General features: G+C 56.6%; 1 protein-coding gene across 1 annotated transcript; it reads right to left on the reverse strand.

Moving 5' to 3' along the window:
• Nucleotides 1–1,689: 1,689 nt before the first annotated feature.
• On the reverse strand, nt 1,690–8,432 carry ERF (ETS2 repressor factor). Its single transcript, XM_070398246.1, has 4 exons — nt 8,276–8,432; nt 3,715–3,949; nt 3,261–3,376; nt 1,690–3,160 (listed from the first exon to the last, which is right to left on the reverse strand). The coding sequence occupies exons 1-4, from the start codon at nt 8,295–8,297 to the stop codon at nt 1,887–1,889; spliced, it is 1,647 nt and encodes a 548-aa protein (XP_070254347.1). The 5' UTR covers nt 8,298–8,432; the 3' UTR covers nt 1,690–1,886.
• Between the last annotated feature and the right edge of the window lie 8,886 nt (nt 8,433–17,318).

Here is a 17,318-nt window from a genome sequence, read left to right on the forward strand (position 1 = left end):
TCCAAGCTAGGCCTCTAGCTTGATGAGCTCACCTCTCAGATCCTATGATCTTGAGACCATGGTCTGGATCCAACCATCCTGATCTTAGGAAACTCAGGAGGTGAAAAAACACTTCTTAGACAGACCTCATTGAAAGTTGTGGCTGAGCTTAGGGTCTTTTTTTTTTCATATATTTTTATTGACCTCAGAGAGGAAGGGAGAGGGTGAGACAGAGATAGAAACATCAATGAGAATCACTGATCAGCTGCCTCCTGCATGCCCCACACTGGGGATTGAGCCCGAAACCCCAACATGTGCCCCTGGCAGGAATCAAACTTGGGACCCCTCAGACCACAGGCTGACGCTGTATCCACTGAGCCAAATCGGCTAGGGCGTGGGCTTGGGGTCTTGAGCAAGTCATTAAATCACTTCTACCTTGCTGGATGTTGGAGATAAAGCATTGCAGCTCCTAATTAAGTACCAGATACTTAGTACAGGTCAATCAGTAGCAACTCTGCTTGTTAGTCCCATCTCACCTTATTGGCAGAGGGTGTCCCATGGTTCCATGGGAAGATCACTAAGATCCCTTGCAAGGTCTACATTTTGAGACTGTAGGCCTGTCCACAAAGGACCCCAGACTTACTCAGAAATGCCCTAAGGAAAGTGATCGGTGGGAGGACGCTAGAGTATAGTGCAAAGGGAGGTCCAGGCCTTCACCAGAGCCCAGGGACATGGATAGCAACTCATACCCAGAGAGGAAAGGCATTTCAGGCAATAGGTGAAGAGTCTAAATGCTCCTAAGGACAAGTGGTCCCCATGGAATAGGAGAGCAATCAGATGACAGTGTGCCTGAGACCTTAATCATCAGGCCCTGGGGGGTTATGTACCCCTCAAGGTCAGATCATTTCCCAGGCCCTGGATTTGATCCATTCCGATGAGATGAGGCACTCACTCTACTCTGGCCATCGATCCACTGGGGAGCCGGTCAAGGTCCCTGTCCTTCAGAATCTAGCACGGGCTATGGCCCTGCAGTGAGACAGGTCACTCCATCCAAAGGCCCAAAGTTTTATTGTTTGAATACATTCTCCAACAGCCCTCAACTTCCCTCCCCTCCCACCCTCCACCCCCAAAACAGAATAAGGCTTGACCACAGACCCTCACCCCAAGGGGCCCCAGCTGGGAGGCAGAGGGGGCTTCCAGTTTGGTTTCAGGGTTCACCTTTCCCACCCCCCACCCACCTGCCTATGGGCTGGTCCTAGGAGCAGCTGGGGGTGAAGGGGTTGGACCAGTGCTGGGGTGGGGAGTAGAAGAGGCACTTGTAGAGATTTGTGGCCTATGGGTGGCACCCCTCACCCTCCTCTCCCCCCTACCCCCTCACACACAGAATTTTTGGTTCATCATAAAATGTCCAACTCTCCCGTTGTAACCTGTGGGGTTAGAAACCCAGGCACTCATGGCCCCTGGAGGGGCAGGGAAGGCTGAACTGGGGCTAAGGATGGCTGGAGGTGGACAGGGAGAGGTACAGGAGGCACAGAACGGGGAGGGAGACAAGGCTTTACTTCCTAAGCGATTGTAATAAAAAAGTTCCTGGGCATCGAGGCCAGAGCCTCAGTTCAAATATAAATTCCCCAGAATGGAGGTGGCCCCCTTAACTCCCTCCCCCCACCCCTCACCACCACTTTGCCCAGAGCTTAGAAATCCAGAGACTGGATAGCCCCCAGCCCTGGACACCCACCCACCCTCACAATTTAAAAAAAAATTTTTTTTTAACTTTTATACAAAACATGGGGAGAGGAAAGGGAGGAGGCAGGGAAGAAATTAGAGCTGCCCTCACCTCCAGGACACAGGGGAGTTAAGGCAGCAAAAGAAGCATGGGGGGTGGGGGAACATTCCCCTGCCCATGGCCCTCAGGAATCTCGATGCTCCAGAGAGAGCTGGGCTGTGGCGTGCTGGAGGTCGGAGCTCACCCGCCTCGGGGTGAGGGGACCCCCAGCCTCCCCTCGCACCTTCTTGTCCTCACCCTCATCCTCGAGGCCCCCAGTGGAGCCCCCACCCCCCTCCAGGCGACAGTCTTCACTCCAGCGACGTTTAAAGCGCAGCTTTAGGGGCATGCACTGCGTGGCCCCAGGTGCCTCGCCTGGCTCAGGCTTGGGGGGCACAGGGGGGACACGAGGTGTCTTGAACACCTCTCCATCTTCCTCATCCTCGTCACTTATGTCAGTCACCTCCACCTCCTCCGACTCGCCTTCTGAGATAGGCTCCACCTTGATCTGTGGTGGTGGTGGTGGTGGTGGTGGTGGTGGGGCCAATGCCCCCACCCCCTCAGCCAGCCCACCTGTGCTGCCACCACTGCCAATGCCACTGCTCTTGTCAGCGCCCGCTGGAGCCTTCTCGCCAGCTGCCCGCTGCCGGCGTCCGAGAGGGGGTGGTTGGAGCTTAAACTTGAATGGGGAGGAGGACGAGGCTGATGAGGGGACCGGTGGGGTCTCAGATGCCATGGGTGGCAGCGGGCACTTGTCAGGGCGCTGGGGCTGGGGTACCACCAGCCCAGGGTAGTGCAGGAAGGCGCGGGGGCTGAGGTGGTAGTTGTAGACGCTTTGGGTGTGGGCCTGCAGGTACCGTTTCATGTCCTCAGGACTGAAGGAGAAGTGGGAGCCTCCCCCTGAGCCACTGGGGCCCCCGCCGCCACCGGGATACATAGGGCTCAGCGTGGGCGAGGGCGTGTAGGCCAGGTGGGTGGGCGTCATGGGCAGAGCTGGTGAGAGCTGAGGCGGTAACAGGGAGCCAGGCCCAGCCAGAGGGGACACAGGGAAGGGGCTCAGGGGCTCAGGGCCACCTCGGGGCCGGGGGTAAACACGGAAGACGCCAGGGTCATGGGGCAGGCGGGCCAGTGGGGGCCCGCGGAAGGCACCCAATTCCGGAGGGCCTGGTGGTCGGGCCCGGGGGTCCTCTCCCAGTGGCTCCTCCAGCTCTGAAGTGCCATCGCTACAGTCACTGACTGAGCCTCTGCCCAGGCGTCGGGCCACCACAGCCGAGAAGAGAGAGGATGAGGACGAAGAGCAGGCTGGTGGTGAGCGGGGGTCCTCAGTGGGGGACAGCACCTCAGAGGGTGTTGAAGGAGGGAATCGGAAGTGGCTGCCGCCTGATGGCACTGGAGGGGCACTCTGGGGAACCGCACCCCCTGGCAGGAAAGAAGACATGGTGTCAAGGCCACTGGCCTAGCCTGGACATACAGACCCTCTCTTCCCTCAGAGGCCATTCCTGCCAGCCCTGGTACTCACCAGCCAGCCCCACATCAATGAAAGGGTAATTAACGAGCACCAGTTTGTTGAAGTTGAATTTGTAGGTGAACCGTTTCCCCTTAGTTTTGTGCAGAATACGTTTGTTATAATAATAGCTGTGGATGCAGAGACACCATCAGGTTAGTCACCGGACCCAAATCCGGACCCCCATACCATGACATGCCTCAGGTGCTGCGCATGAAGGGAGACGGAGACACCTAGGCCACAAAGGATATGGACCAGCTCTCCCCTCAGGCCACACCCATGACTAGATTCGCTCCTCAGAATACCTCTGTTTGGCAAATGGGTTTAGAGAAGGGTTAGGACTTGCCTAAGGTCAATGGCCATGACTTGCAAGAGCCAGGAGTCAAGCCCGAAGTTTATTCCCAGAGGTCAGGGGCTCCCCATTTGGCGGGGAACTGTCCTATCTGCCCAGGGGCTGTGCCCTCCTCACCGCAGAGCCCGGCTCAGCTTGTCATAATTCATCTGGGGCTTGCACTTGCGGACGCCCCAGAGCCGGGCCACCTCGTCGGGGTCCTTGATGACGAATTCCCCGTAGTCCCCCTGCCAGGCGATGACACCCTGGTACTCCTCCTTCCGCAGCAGCTCCAGGATGAAGTGCCACAGCTGGATCTGCCTCGAGCCAGGCGACGACTCCGGCTTGTAGGCCCAATCCGGGAAGGCAAACCCTGGGGACAGCAGGCAGGGAAGTGGCTCCAGGTTAGGGTGCCAAGTCCAGGCCTCCAGGTCCCCCCCCCGCCCAGGGCCTACCTCCTACCCCACCCTCAACATGGGGAAATCCATCTCCCCTAAGCCAAGACAAGACCTGGGTAGGCAAGAGAGACAGTGTGTGTCTGTCTGTGTGTGAGGGGGCTAGATGGGGAGGGGGGGAGCTGGAGCCTGCTCCAGCAACACCGGGAGAAACAGGAAACCGTCGGCGGCGGGTGGCGGCGGGTCCCGGGGCCAGTGCCAGGGGGCCAGGCACCAAGCCAGGCCGGCGGGCAGGGCTGCCAGTGGGGGAAGGGCAGGAAGGGGCACATGTGGCCAGATGGTTGGAGCAAGGCCCCCCAGGACCCCCATTCCCATTCAGAGCCAGTCATACCGACCCCCACCGCTGCAAGCTCTGCTGGTTCCGTTCCTAGGAACATACACTGTCCCCTCCCAGGACCTACCAGAGCCTTTACTCCCACCCCAAGACCCGAGAGGCTTTTTTTTTTTCTTAAAAGGACCAGGAGGGGTGGGGTGGCTGGTTGACGATGAGGTCAGCGCTCGCACACACAGAGGCTTCTGTCTTCCCTGGAGAGTGAAACCCAGACTGTCTGAGAGAGGCCCCCCAAGCCCGGACCCTCTGTGCTGCACTGCCCTCCCCAGACCCAGGCACATGGGCCCAACCTGGCTGGAGGGCCCCAGCCCAGGCCTCAAGAGTGAATAGGCTGGAGCCTATTTCCCCTTCTGCCTTCTCATCCACAGCTATTTCCCTGCCCACCTGCCTACCCGCCCCCAGCATTAACCTTGGATAGAGGTTGGTGGTGGGCTGGCTGGTCCCTAGAGGGGGTGGGCAGCCTAGGGGGGAGAAGGTGGGGGGGCTGCGGTTGTTGTCATTTCCCAAACCCCCGGGTAATCAGGGACCATCAATAATTCAGCACTAGGCAGCCGGTAATGGAGGGGTGGGAGGAGGGAAGGAGGGGAGGAGGCAGGGCAGGGGCCCTGATGCCACTAGAGGGAGAAGGCCAGGATAGACAGCTAAAAATGGGCGGGGTCCCAAATCCCAGTCAGGCTGTGTGGGTCAGCCTCTCTCCAGGCTGGCCCTGGTTCAAGCCCCAGCTCAAGCAGGTACCAACCAAGCCTGGGGCAAGGCTGAGACTCCACCCCAGCCTGGAATCTAACAGGGGATTCTTCCTCTTGGGGACACAGGGGATCAACAGTTCCTGCTCCCACAGGGACCGCCCCCTCTAAATCCAGAGCAGACTCTCTCCCCCAGGGGGCCCAGCTCCCACCCCTGGCCAGCATTCTCCACTGAGTCCCTGCCCCATTCAGAAATCCCAGCCTCAAACTAGGGATATGTCCTACAGCAGACATTAGCAGCCACTGCTTAATTCAGAAGTGACAGCCCCTGACAACGCCTTCCAGGGACCCCAGCATCCATAGCCCTATCCTTCTCTCAGGAATCCAAGTGTTCACCCCATCATCCCCATCCTGCTCGAGAACCTAGGCCCCGGAAACCCTTGGGAACCCAAGTGACCAAACCAGAGCTCCACAAACTCTCCCATCCCCTCCAAAAAGCTCCTGGCCCCACCAGGACACCAAGCGCCATGTAGCTCCCACCTAAACTCCAATCTGGCACTCAGAGCCAGAAAGACAGGGTGGGGGTGAAGCCCCTGAGACAATCTAGGGTTGGAGGGGTGTGCTGACTTCCACCCTACCCCCCAAATTAAAGCCACCCTTCCCAACCCACCCACCCCAGCCTCCTTGTCCCGGTAACCAGGCAACGTATGTGCAGCGACAGTCCTGGGAGCGGGGGAGCAGGAGGCTAAAAATAAACTTTGCAGAAGAGAAGGAGAGAGACTACATGCAACACAAAGGAACTCGGAAAGGAGGTGGGGGGCTCTGGAAAGGCCTCAAAGGCTGCATACCAGGGGCTGTCCCAGGCCCCGTGGTGAAGCCCCCTCCCTGGACAAGCCCCCTCAGCGGCCAGGACCCTGGCTCCCACTCTGGCAGGGACGCACCCTACTACCAGGCCCACCCCACCCCTACACTGGCTTTCCTCATCGGACACGGCATACATGAGGGCCTGTTCCCAGCTTTGGGGGGAGAAGGAAGAAGAGGGTGACGTCAGGGTGTTTCAATGGGGCTCTGTTCCCCAGGCCTTGGAGCCTTGGAGCCAGGAGCCAGGCACGGGCAAGGGGAGCATGTGTGAGTGTGTGCTGTGTCTGAGTCCACGTGCTTCAATCAGGGAACCACCAGGCCTGCACCAAGAAAGCTCCGGAGTGTGGGACCTCTGCAGCATGGGGGGGGCCCCTGGGGGCAGGGAGCGAGCAGCTGACCCGAGAGGGGTTCAGGACTCCGTGGGACAGGGTGGAGAGATGGCAGCAGACAGGAAGGGTTAGCACAGCGGCCGGGTCCCAGGCGGCACACCTGGGTCCCGCAGAGGCGGGGTTGATTCTCCCTGACAGACGGTGGAAGCCGGGGGGAGCCGAACTCCTGGACGCCCCCCAAGTTCACATGACCGGCCAAACTTTTTTTTAAGAGATATGGGGGGAATCGGAAGGGAGGGGTGGTGGTAAAGGAAGAGCACGCTGGCCTCCTGGGGGGCCCCACCACCTCCCCCACTCCAGGCAGCCCTCGGTGGCGCCAGGGCCGGGAAGAAAACAGGAAGTGGGAAACAGCCGCGCAGAGGAGAGGGGCCGGGATGGAGGATCGGATGGAGGGGCACGCAGTCGCCGACCAAGAGGCAGGCCGGCTGGCGAGCCGACGGGCCACCGGGCGGCCCTCCCGGGCCCCATCCCTCCCCGCAGTCGGAGGACCCACCCGCGGCTCGGCCCCCAGATAGGGTTGGGGGAGCGGCCCGGCCGGTCCCACCAGGGGAAGGCCCGTAGCGGGGAGGGAAGACGAGGCGGGGTGGCCCGGGCGCCGGGACCGACTCCTCGGGGGAAGGGGAGTCTCCTGCTGCCCCGAAAGCCCAGCGGCCCGGGAGCCCGCGAGTCTGTGGGTCGCACGTGACTGACCCTGGCGCACTCCGCGCCCCTGCCCCTGCCCCTGCCCCCCGCCTCCGCCCCGATCCCCCAGCGCCTTCCCGACGCTCCGGAGCCCAGCTCCCAGCCCTTTAAGAGCCGCCCCCACCCACCGAGCGGAGGGGGGGCGGGGTGGGTGGGCCGGTCGGGGCACACACCCGCACACAGGAGCCGAGCCGCAGCCGCCGCCGGGGGAAGGAAACAAGTTTGAACAGCGGCGCCCGGCCCCCTTCCCCCTCCCCCGTCCCCGCCCGGGGCCGGATTCCGACGGGGTGGACGGGCAGGGGGCGGCGGGACCCCTCCCCCCAGCGCGCCCCGGCGCAAAGTCCAGCCGCCGGAGCCCGGGGGCGGCGAGGGAGGGCTGGGGAGGGGGGAAAGTCCGAGCGGGAGGGGGGCTAATCCCGCGGCCCCCCGCCCGCCGGCCGAGCGGGGGAGGGGAACCTCGGCCCCTTAAGGAGGAGCAAGTTGGCGGAGAAGAGGGGGGCGGAGGGGAAAGACGGCCGGTTGAAAGAGAAGAGCTGGGTGCGGAAGGGGGGACGAGGGGGGAGCCGCCGCGGCCACCCCACCTCCCCGGCTCTGCTCAATCCCCGGCCCCGGCCGGGCGGGAAGGAGGCACCCGGGTCTCCCCTGGGCCACCTTAAAGCCGCGCGTTCTAAGGTCGGAAACAAAAAGTTCCTTTTTCGAACGTTCGGGCTGCGCTTTGGGAACTTTGCGACTCCGCGCGGGCGGGGGAGTGAGGAGCCGGCGGAGACGGGCGGGGGAAGGGCAGCGCCGCCCGGACCCCGAGCCCCGGTGCTCACTCACGCCCTCCTCCCCAAAGCCGCCTCCGGTCCCCTTCCGAGCCGATGCAGGGCGCGCACCGCAGTGAAGGTCACCGGCCGGACCGCGCGGCACGGAACCGAGGACAGCGGGCCCCGTGGACAGCCCCCCCACGCCCCGCACACGTCCCGGCCCCCGGAGTGCAACGTGACATAACGGCGGGGTGGGACCCCGCCACCCCCTTTATCCCGGGAGTGGGGGAGAACCGAGCTTTCGGTGTCCAGGCAGGGAGAGGACCAAGACTCGCAGCACCCAAACCACTCCGCCCGGAACAAGAAATTGGGGGTCCCATGCGGCACCCCCCCGCTCGCGCCGTGAGATGCAACAGGTCTCGCGTGCTTGGGGGTCCCCCGGAACTGAGGATCACTCGGGCTCCTCCACAACCCCTCAGCCCCCCACCAAAGTTTCTCCGCCTGGTTTCCCGGGGCAACAAGTCTCCCCCACACGTGCTGCCCCCGCCCCCACCTGTGTCTGCCGGGGTCTTCATGCTGGGGGGCCCGGGGCAAGGCACCCCGACTCCGGGCCGCAGCTCCCGGGGCCCGCGCTGCCCCGTCCCGTCCCGCGCCGGTCGGGCCGCCCTCGCCGTTTCACCCGGCCTCGCCTCTCAGAGCCTCTCCCCTCCCCGCCGCCGCCTCCCGGGTTAATATCGCACTCCGGGGCCGGGACGCCCACGCCCCCGGGCCGGCGACGTCACCGCCGCGTCGCCATGGAGACACTGCGCCCGCCCCCTCCCGGCGCACTCACACACACTCTTGCCGGCGTACAGCCACTGAGGACTCGCCGGCTCTGAGCTTAAAGGGGCCGCGCAGCGGGGGAGGAAGGAAGGTGGGGGTTGGTGGTGGAACGGGGTCTCAGGGGTCATGACCCTTCTCGGAGACTCCGAGTCTGCAGATAACTTAAGTCCTCGGCACTCGGGACCTGCCTCCCCTCCTCTCCTGCCCACTGCGGGATCCAGATTGTCTTTTGGGAAGCCTGTAAGAGGGGAGGCGGGGTACCTTCTAGGGGAGGGTCAGCAACTTTTGTCGGGAGGAGGCGTGGACCTTTTGGGAGGAGACAGAATCTTCTCTGCTGGGGGGTCGGGGGGGCAGAACCTTGGAAGATGATCAAGATCACATTTCCCAGCCTAGCTTTACCCCCTGCCCTCCCAACCCTGAGTCTGAATGGGGGCAGCTGTCCAGGGGTGGGGTGGAATGGGTGGAAAGCATTTCCCAGCATCGGAAATGAGGAGGCGGCTGTGCCCTTCGCTCCTCCGGGCATGGGGGTCTTGGCCTTCTAGATAGCCCCAATCCCAGCTGGGGAGGAAGTGACCAAAGAGAATGCATTGGGGAGCTCCCCACACCATCCCCAAGCTGCAGCTGTCCAGGGGACCGGCCAACACCGGAGGTACCTCCACCTCCACCACCAGGGCAGAGGGTTCCGGTGGTGGGGCCAGGATATGAGGGGGCGACCGAAGTCCGAACAAATGTGCTCCCAAGGGGCACTGGGGGGTCGCTAAGAGAGAGGAAGGCAGGGCTTAAGGATGAAGGCCAGCGTGTAGGGCAGTGTGAAGTCTGTGCTCGGAAGCTGGGAGGGATGGAAGGAGCCTGCGGCTTCGGGAGACAGGAAATCAGCGCTGATCAGATGGCTAGCGGAGCCACCAACGGGGAAAGGGCAAATAGAGCAATACTCACAGGCCGAGCCTGGAAGCAGAGTCTCAAAAAAGACTCTGAGGTACCAGAGAATGGGGTTATGGGGGAGGGGTGTTCAAAGAGGCTGAAACCCAGAAGAGGGGCAGGGAGAGAGAGGCTACTGGGAGGGGAGGCCTGCAGGGTCAGCTCTGGGTTCTTAGGGCTTCAAGTCCAGCCTCCTTGCTGAGTTCCTAGCTGCCTTACAGCAGGAAGTCCCTCACCAGTGCCTCAGTAGAAGCCTCAGGCCTCTTCCCTGGGGAGATCAAGGAGTCCCGGGAAGCATCAACCCCCTGGTGAATTAATTATGTAACCTTGACTACTGACACTGCAGCTCCCCCACGGATATTGTAACCTTCTGGGAGCAGTGTGGTCCTGCAATCATCATCATCATCATTGTTATAACTGCTCCCAAATTCCTAGCGCTCATAATGTGCCAGGCGCTAGGCCAAGCACTGTCCAGGGCATCATCTCATCCATTTCATCCTTACAAAAGCCCAAAAAGGAGAATTACTATTGTTATACCCATTTACAGATTAAGAAAGTGAGGCCCAGATGGGGAAGTCTGCCAAAGTCCTTCAGTCATGAAGTGTTGGAGCCGGAATTCAAATCCAGATCTATTCGATTGGAAACCATCACTCTGAAGTCTTACTACCACCTTCACTGCCCTCCACCCTTGGATAAAGATAATGCAAAGTTTCAAAGACAATAGCCTTAGTGACCCCTGCCCTCCCACCATCAAGTCAGAGACCTGGGTTGCAACCCTAACTCTGCTACTTCCTGTCTGTGACAGAGAGCCAGTGTACCTCTGTGAGCCTTAGCTTCCTCATCTGTAAAATGGGGATATTAAAAGAGCCTACATAACCAGGTTGTTGTGAGAAATCTGGGATGTGAAATAAGTATGCCATAAATACTGGTAACAGTTATTAGCAGAGTGAGCTATGTACCCCATGGATAATGTAAGCACCCCTCACCCTATAGACTCCAACTGTAGACAGTAAACACACAGCATTGACAGTGTGATGGCATAATCCCACCCTGATGGTAACTCAGTCCCACTGATTCTATGAAACACAATTGTAAATGATGGGCATACTTCATGGGAGTGTCTGCACCACCCACAGAGAATGAGAGTCCCTGGCGAAAATGTCCCCTGGACAGTGTAACCTCTGGTGGTTTGTAAAAACCTGTCCACAGATACTACAACCACTTAGGGGTCCATGTGATTTCACCCTAGAAATGTGAACCCTGTTGGAGAGTTCAGTTGCCTCTTCAACACCAAGAGTCACCTCCAGGGAAGGTGACCCCTACCGTTACCATGTGAAACACCCAGGTATTGCGAACTAGTGATTAAAGTTATCCATCACTACTCATTCCTTGAAGACATAACCATCCAACCGCAGGGCTATGTCAACTCCAATGGACAAAGGGACCCATCTCCAGTTTACTATGGAAAGCCTCCTGGACTGGTGAAAAGCCCAGCCTGTCAGACCCTGAACTAGCCTGTGATGAAAAGTGTAACACTCCATGAGGAAAACAATTCTGTCTGATCAGTGAGGACACCCCTCTCCTCCCATGGAGCTAGCAATCCTTGTTCCAGTTGATTGTCCTGACATAGATAACATTCATCCGATTGTTGTCAAGCTAAGGCATGGACAGAACCTGTCCCCACAGAAGTTGCAACCCTTTAAGGCTTTACTCAAGGGAATAATAAAAATCATAGTCACAACCCACCTCCCACCCCCCTGTGATCAATAATGAAGTATTACTACTCTGTGAACATTGTAGTTCCCTTAGAAATAGTATGACTCACCCTATAGAGCAGCGGTTCTCAACCTGTGGGTTGCAACCCCTTTGGCGGTCGAACGACCCTTTCACAGGGGTTGCCTAAGACCATCCTGCATATCAGATATTTACATTACGATTCATAACAGTAGCAACATTACAGTTATGAAGTAGCAACGAAAATAATTTTATGGTTGGGTCACAACATGAGGAACTGTATTTAAAGGGCCAGAAGGTTGAGAACTACTGCTATAGAGTGTGTAGCCACTTAAACGGTGTATGACCACCCCAAACAGAAAATGTAACCCCATGATGGCATCACCCTTCCTCATCTCCCTGACCTGAAGTGCTGAAGGACCCCAGGCCTGTCCCAGTCCTCTTCTCTCCTCATGTTCATCTCCATGCTGATTGCACTGAAATTTCTATCTCCATTCAGGACTCTCCCCAATTCCAATCTCACACATTGAAGTGCTTCACTGGCATCTCCATTTGGATTTCTCCAGTTTGCCAAGTCAAGATGGTTTTCCTGCGCTCCCCCAAACTGGCCCCACCTACCCCCACCCCCCGTCTTTACCATCTTAGGAAATTGCAACTCCATTTTGTTGGTTGCTCAAGTTGAATACCTTAGAGTCACCCATGACCCCTTTCCCTCATCTGTCATCCAATCTGAAGGGATGTCCCATCAGCTCTGACTTAAGCTACTTCCGAATTAGCTACTCTCCATTATCACCACCACACCCCTGGTCTGGGGTCTTCTCACTTGTCTCCCTCCTGCCACCAGCCCCTACAGTCTGTGCTCTACCCACAGCTAGAGACATTCTATTAAATCAGATGATATCTCTTTGCTGCCCCAAACCCTCCAGTGGCCTTTTGCCCACTGGGAGTAAAAGGCAACTCCTCACCTCACCTTTCCCTTCATCTCCATCCTCTTGGCTATTTTTTTAAAAATATATTTTTGTTGATTTCAGAGAGGAAGGGAAAGGGATAGAGAGACAGAAACATCAATGATGAGAGAGAATCATTGATTGACTGCCTCCTGCACGCCCCCAAGTGGGGACCGAGCCCACAACCCGGGCATGTGCCCTTGACCGGAATCAAACCTGGGACCCTTCAGTCTGCAGGCCGACACCCTATCCACTGAGCCAAATTAGTTAGGGCCTCTTGGCTATTTCTTGAATATGCCAGACATATTTCTGCCTCAGGGATTTTTGCCAATGTTGTTTCATCTGCCTGTGAAACTTTTCTCCCCAGAAGTTGGCATAGTTCTGTCCCTCATGTTCTTCAGGTTTTTACTCAAAAAGAACCTTACCAAGAAGATCTTACCTGACCTTCCTAGATCCCAAATCCCTTTTATATACTATTTTTCTTCAGAGCCCTTATCCTCATCTGACATATATTTCCACAATGTATTTGCTTATTGTATGAATCCTTCCTCTTTATTGTCAGCTCTGAGAGAGCAGGGGTTTTGTTGCCTGCAGTATCCTCCAAGTCTGGCACAGTGCTTGACAATCTATGAGAGAATAAACTCATCTTTGAACAGTGAACTCCCTATACCCAACGTAATACCAATAAATGTAGCCCCAGACGCATAAGACACTCTCGTGGCCAGTTGATGCCAGCACAACCCCCTAAAACATCTGAACCCTGATGTGAATCACATAAACAGGAAAAATCCTTAAAGGGTTTGCTTGTCCTACTGAATGTCAGCTCCACAAAGCAGGGGTTGGGTCTGTTTTCTTAGCTGCTTTATCGCTGGTGCCTAGATTCTGGTCTGCAATAGAACAGGCTGGTAAGACTTATTTGCCGGTGTGAACTGAGTAGACACACAGCTGGTATCGCCCCACAATAAAAACCCAGCCGAAGCCGGTTTGGCTCGGTGGATGGAGCGTCGGCCTGCGGACTGGGGGGTCCCGGGTTCGGTTCCGGTCAAGGGCATGTACCTGGGTTGCGGGCACATCCCCAGTGGGAGATGTGCAGGAGGCAGCTGATCGATGTTTCTCTCTCATCGATGTTTCTAACTCTCTATCTCTCTCCCTTCCTCTCTGTAAAAAATCAATAAAATATATTAAAAAAAAAAAAAACCATACAGACAGTACAGTGTCCACAACTGATATAAACCTCCATATACAGTGTGACTCTCACATGAACAGTATAAATCCCATATAGACAGTGCTCATGTGTGACCGACAGAAAGACAGGGTAACCCTCATAAATGATATGAGCCCCATGCAAACAGTGCAACCTTCATAAACTGTGTGAACCCCATGTAAGAGGCCAACCACATAAATGGTGTGAACTGCATATAGGTAGTGTGGACCTCATAAACAGCATGAGCCCCAGATAGGTGGGGAGATGGCAATAAACAATGTGTACCCCCTCAAGGCCTATTCCCTTGTTAGTGTGCTCTACCACACAGACAGCATAACTTCTGTAACACTGTGTGAATTCCTCTGTTAACAAGGTCAACTCCAGTAACCTGGGTATGCCCACCCCCCAAAGCCATATAAACAGGGTCATTTCCATCAGCTGTGTGACTCCTCATGTGAACAAGGGCGCCCCACAGTCAATGCGGCCTCATACAGTATAACACATGGATATTGTGCCCCCTGCTCGGGTGGATCACTCTGTGAGCATGTAGACTCACCAATGGGCGCAATAAACCCTAATATCACTATGTCCATTTTATTAGGTCATGGATAATGTAGCCCTTTCCCATAGACAGGGAGAAACCCCACCTTCCACTTAAACCCTCTGGGCCTTTGTAACCTTCATAATATTATATGATCCCCTCACAAAAAAATCTTAATGCTCTCGTAAAAAGTTACCCAATTCCCTTTCAACACACATGTATTAGGACAGATGATTCCTTGAAAGGTGGTGTAACCTGTTTTGGACAATGCGGCCCTGAATGAAGGCGAAGAAATGGTGAATTCCTGAATGGCAGGGATTTCCCAGGGCCCATACAAATCACCACTCCAATTGTTAAGCACTTACTATATGCAAGGCCCTGGATTCAACATCTCATGTCATCCTTGCCTCAACTTTATGAGGAAGGAACCCTAATGGTGCCCATTTTCCTGATGAGCTGAGTGAGACCAAGAGAGGTTACAGGTCCAAGCTTTCACAGCTAAAAATCTTTTCAGCTGGGACAGCAAGCACTAGACTATAATGCTTCCTGGTGGATTAATAAATGCCCCACAGATATGCTGAACTCTAGAATCCTTCCCCCCCCCCCCAAAAAAAAAAAACCCCACCACTATTACCATAGCACAATCTAGGACAAGGTTATGAGTAAGACTGTGACAGCATATGCTCTTTAGGTAGAAATAAGCTCTCATGAATAACAAGATTCACAATAGCTAACATTTTTTTTTAAATATATTTTATTGATTTTTTCACAGAGAGGAAGGGAGAGAGATAGAGAGTTAGAAACATCGATGAGAGAGAAACATCGACCATCTGCCTCCTGCACATCTCCCACTGGGGACGTGCCCGCAACCCAGGTACATGCCCTTGACCGGAACCGAACCTGGGACCCTTCGGTCCACAGGCCGACGCTCTATCCACTGAGCCAAACCGGTTTCGGCAATAGCTAACATTTTTAAGGATTTATTCTGCTGGAGACACTACCCTAAATGCTTTGCACATGTTACTTCATTACATCTTCATAACAACCATATGCCATAGGGTTAAAAAAAAAAATTATCCTCGCTCTACCAGTGTGGCTCGGTGGTTGAGCCTTGATCTATGAACCAGGAGGTCACATTTGGATTCCAGGTCAGGGCACATGCCCTGCAGGCTAGATCCCTAGTAGGGGCTATGCAGGAGGCAGCCTATCAATGATTCTATCATTGATGTTTCTATCCATCCCTCTTGCTCTCTGAAATCAATCCTATCTAATAAAAGAGAAACATGGTAATTAGCGTACAACCGCTACCCTTCCCATTGGCTAATCAGGGCGATATGCAAATTAACTGCCAGCCAAGATGGCGGCTAATTTGCATATGTAGGCACAATGCTGGGAGGCGAAAGGGAAAGGACAGAAGAAGCTCCCTGCCACTGACGGTGGTCGGAAACCCAGGGGGTTTTCCCTGGGGGCCACCTTTGCCCTGCCCCCCAGCTGTGATCAGAGAACCAGGTGCCTTTGCTGCCCCGGCCAGTGATAGCGGGAAGCAGAGGTGGAGCCAGCAATGGGAGCTGGGCAGGGACGGAGCCAGCAGTCCGGGGAGCTAGGGATCCCTTGCCCAGGCCTAAAGCCTTGGCGAAAGACGTTAGGCCTGGGCAGGGGTGGAGCCTGCAATCGTGGGGAGCTGGGGGTCCCCTGCCCAGGCCTAATGCCTTGGCCAGAGGCGTTAGGCCCCAGGCAGGGGCAAAGTGGGAGATCGAGGGGAGCTGGGGGTCCCCTGCCCAGGCCTGACACCTCTGGCAGAGGCGTCAGGCCTGGGCAAGGGGCCGATCAGGTGATCGGAGGGTGATGGGGGTCAACGCCTCTGGCTGAGGCATCAGGCCTGGGCGAGGGTGGAGCCGGTGAACCGGGGGGAAGAGGGGGGTCCCCTGCCCAGACCTGAATCCTGGGCCAGAGGCATCAGGCCTTGGCCAAGGGTGGAGCCAGAAATTGGAGGGATCTGGGGGTCCCCTGCCCAGGCCTGATGCCTGGGCTGGAGGTATCAGGCCTGGGCGGGGGGCAGAACCAGTGATCGGAGGGGAAATGAGGGTCCCCTGCCCAGGCCTGACACCTCTGGCAGAGGCGTCAGGCCTGGGCAAGGGGCCGATCCTGCGATTGGAGGGTGATGGGGGTCAACGCCTGAGGGCTCCCAGTATGTGAGAGGGGGCAGACTGGGCTGAGGGACACTGCCCCCCCCACCCAGTGCACGAATTTCGTGCACTGGGCCCCTAGTATATATATATAGAGCAATGGGGAGCCCTCTGTGAACATTATAAACACATCACAGCCAGAGACAATCCAGGACAGCAGAAACCCCCTTTTAAAAATATTTTATTGATTTTTTACCGAGAGGAAGGGAGAGGGATAGAGAGTTAGAAACATCGATGAGAGAGAAACACCGATCAGCTGCCTCCTGCACACTCCCACTAGGGATGTGCCTGCAACCAAGGTACATGCACACCTCCTACTGGGGATGTGCCCGCAACCAAGGTACATGCCCTTGACCGGAATCAAACAGGGACCCTTGAGTCCGCAGGCCGACGCTCTATCCACTGAGCCAAACCGGTTAGGGCAGAAACCCCTTTCACTACAGCAGAGTGCTTCTCGGGGCAGGGTGAGTTCCTCCATGGAGAGTACAGACCACCCCACTGAGAATCTCTCTCTCAAACCTGATGCAAACTGACTAGGTAACAAGAAACACCATCCTAACCAATGGAAATCTCTCCCCAACATAACATAAGCTTCCATAGGCAGTGTGACTCTCCGGCCAGTAGTGCCTCCCTGAACGGTATAATCTCTCTCATACGCGTGATACAGGTAACACGGACATGCATGCCGCCACCATGGGCACTTTCTGTGGCTGCTGCGACCCCTTCCGTGAAGCCGGAACCACTCCTTCCCAGGGCCCACCTGGGCAGTGGGAGCGCTCTGATGAGCGTAGTTCTCAGGCTCAACACGCCCCAGTGTGCACAGTACTCTCTCGGGTTAGGCCAATCCGAATGTTAGGCCATACGGATCTGCAACGGGTGGGTGCATTTTCTTCACACCTGGTGTGAAGCCCGTGCTCATCCTGGGAATCCAACACAGGCAGCAGAAGCGTTCCCCGTGGCCTGTGTTTATTGCTGCCATTACCCTCTTTATCCAGGGCCAAGCTGATATGGACAAAGAGAGTATGGATGCACTAGACAGGTTAACACCTGGTGTAAACCCCGTATATGGGCAGCAAGAACCTACGACTGACAGGGCATACCCCTCTCCTCCCCAGGGTGACCCTCCCTCCCCTTAAAAAACCTCGCTCTCGCAAGATGTGAACACCCACAGTGTAGCTCTCCACGGAATGCAGTGAGAAGCACCAGGAAATACCGCATTTCTCACTTCGTGCCCCCCCACTCCC

The sequence above is a fragment of the Myotis yumanensis genome, unplaced genomic scaffold (genome assembly GCF_028538775.1).
Source record: "Myotis yumanensis isolate MYYU_CA2020_CCGP unplaced genomic scaffold, mMyoYum1.0.hap1 SCAF_18, whole genome shotgun sequence".
Taxonomy (NCBI): domain Eukaryota; kingdom Metazoa; phylum Chordata; class Mammalia; order Chiroptera; family Vespertilionidae; genus Myotis; species Myotis yumanensis.

What these genes read in the sequence shown, in the direction of transcription:
- ERF (XM_070398246.1), bottom strand. Translation starts at nt 8,297, where the DNA reads ATGAAGACCCCGGCAGACACAG. An exon ending in GAAGACCCCGGCAGACACAG is followed by an intron (nt 3,950 to 8,275) that starts GTGGGGGCGGGG and finishes TGCTGTCCCCAG; the next exon opens with GGTTTGCCTTCCCGGATTGG. An exon ending in AAGCTGAGCCGGGCTCTGCG is followed by an intron (nt 3,377 to 3,714) that starts GTGAGGAGGGCA and finishes CTGCATCCACAG; the next exon opens with CTATTATTATAACAAACGTA.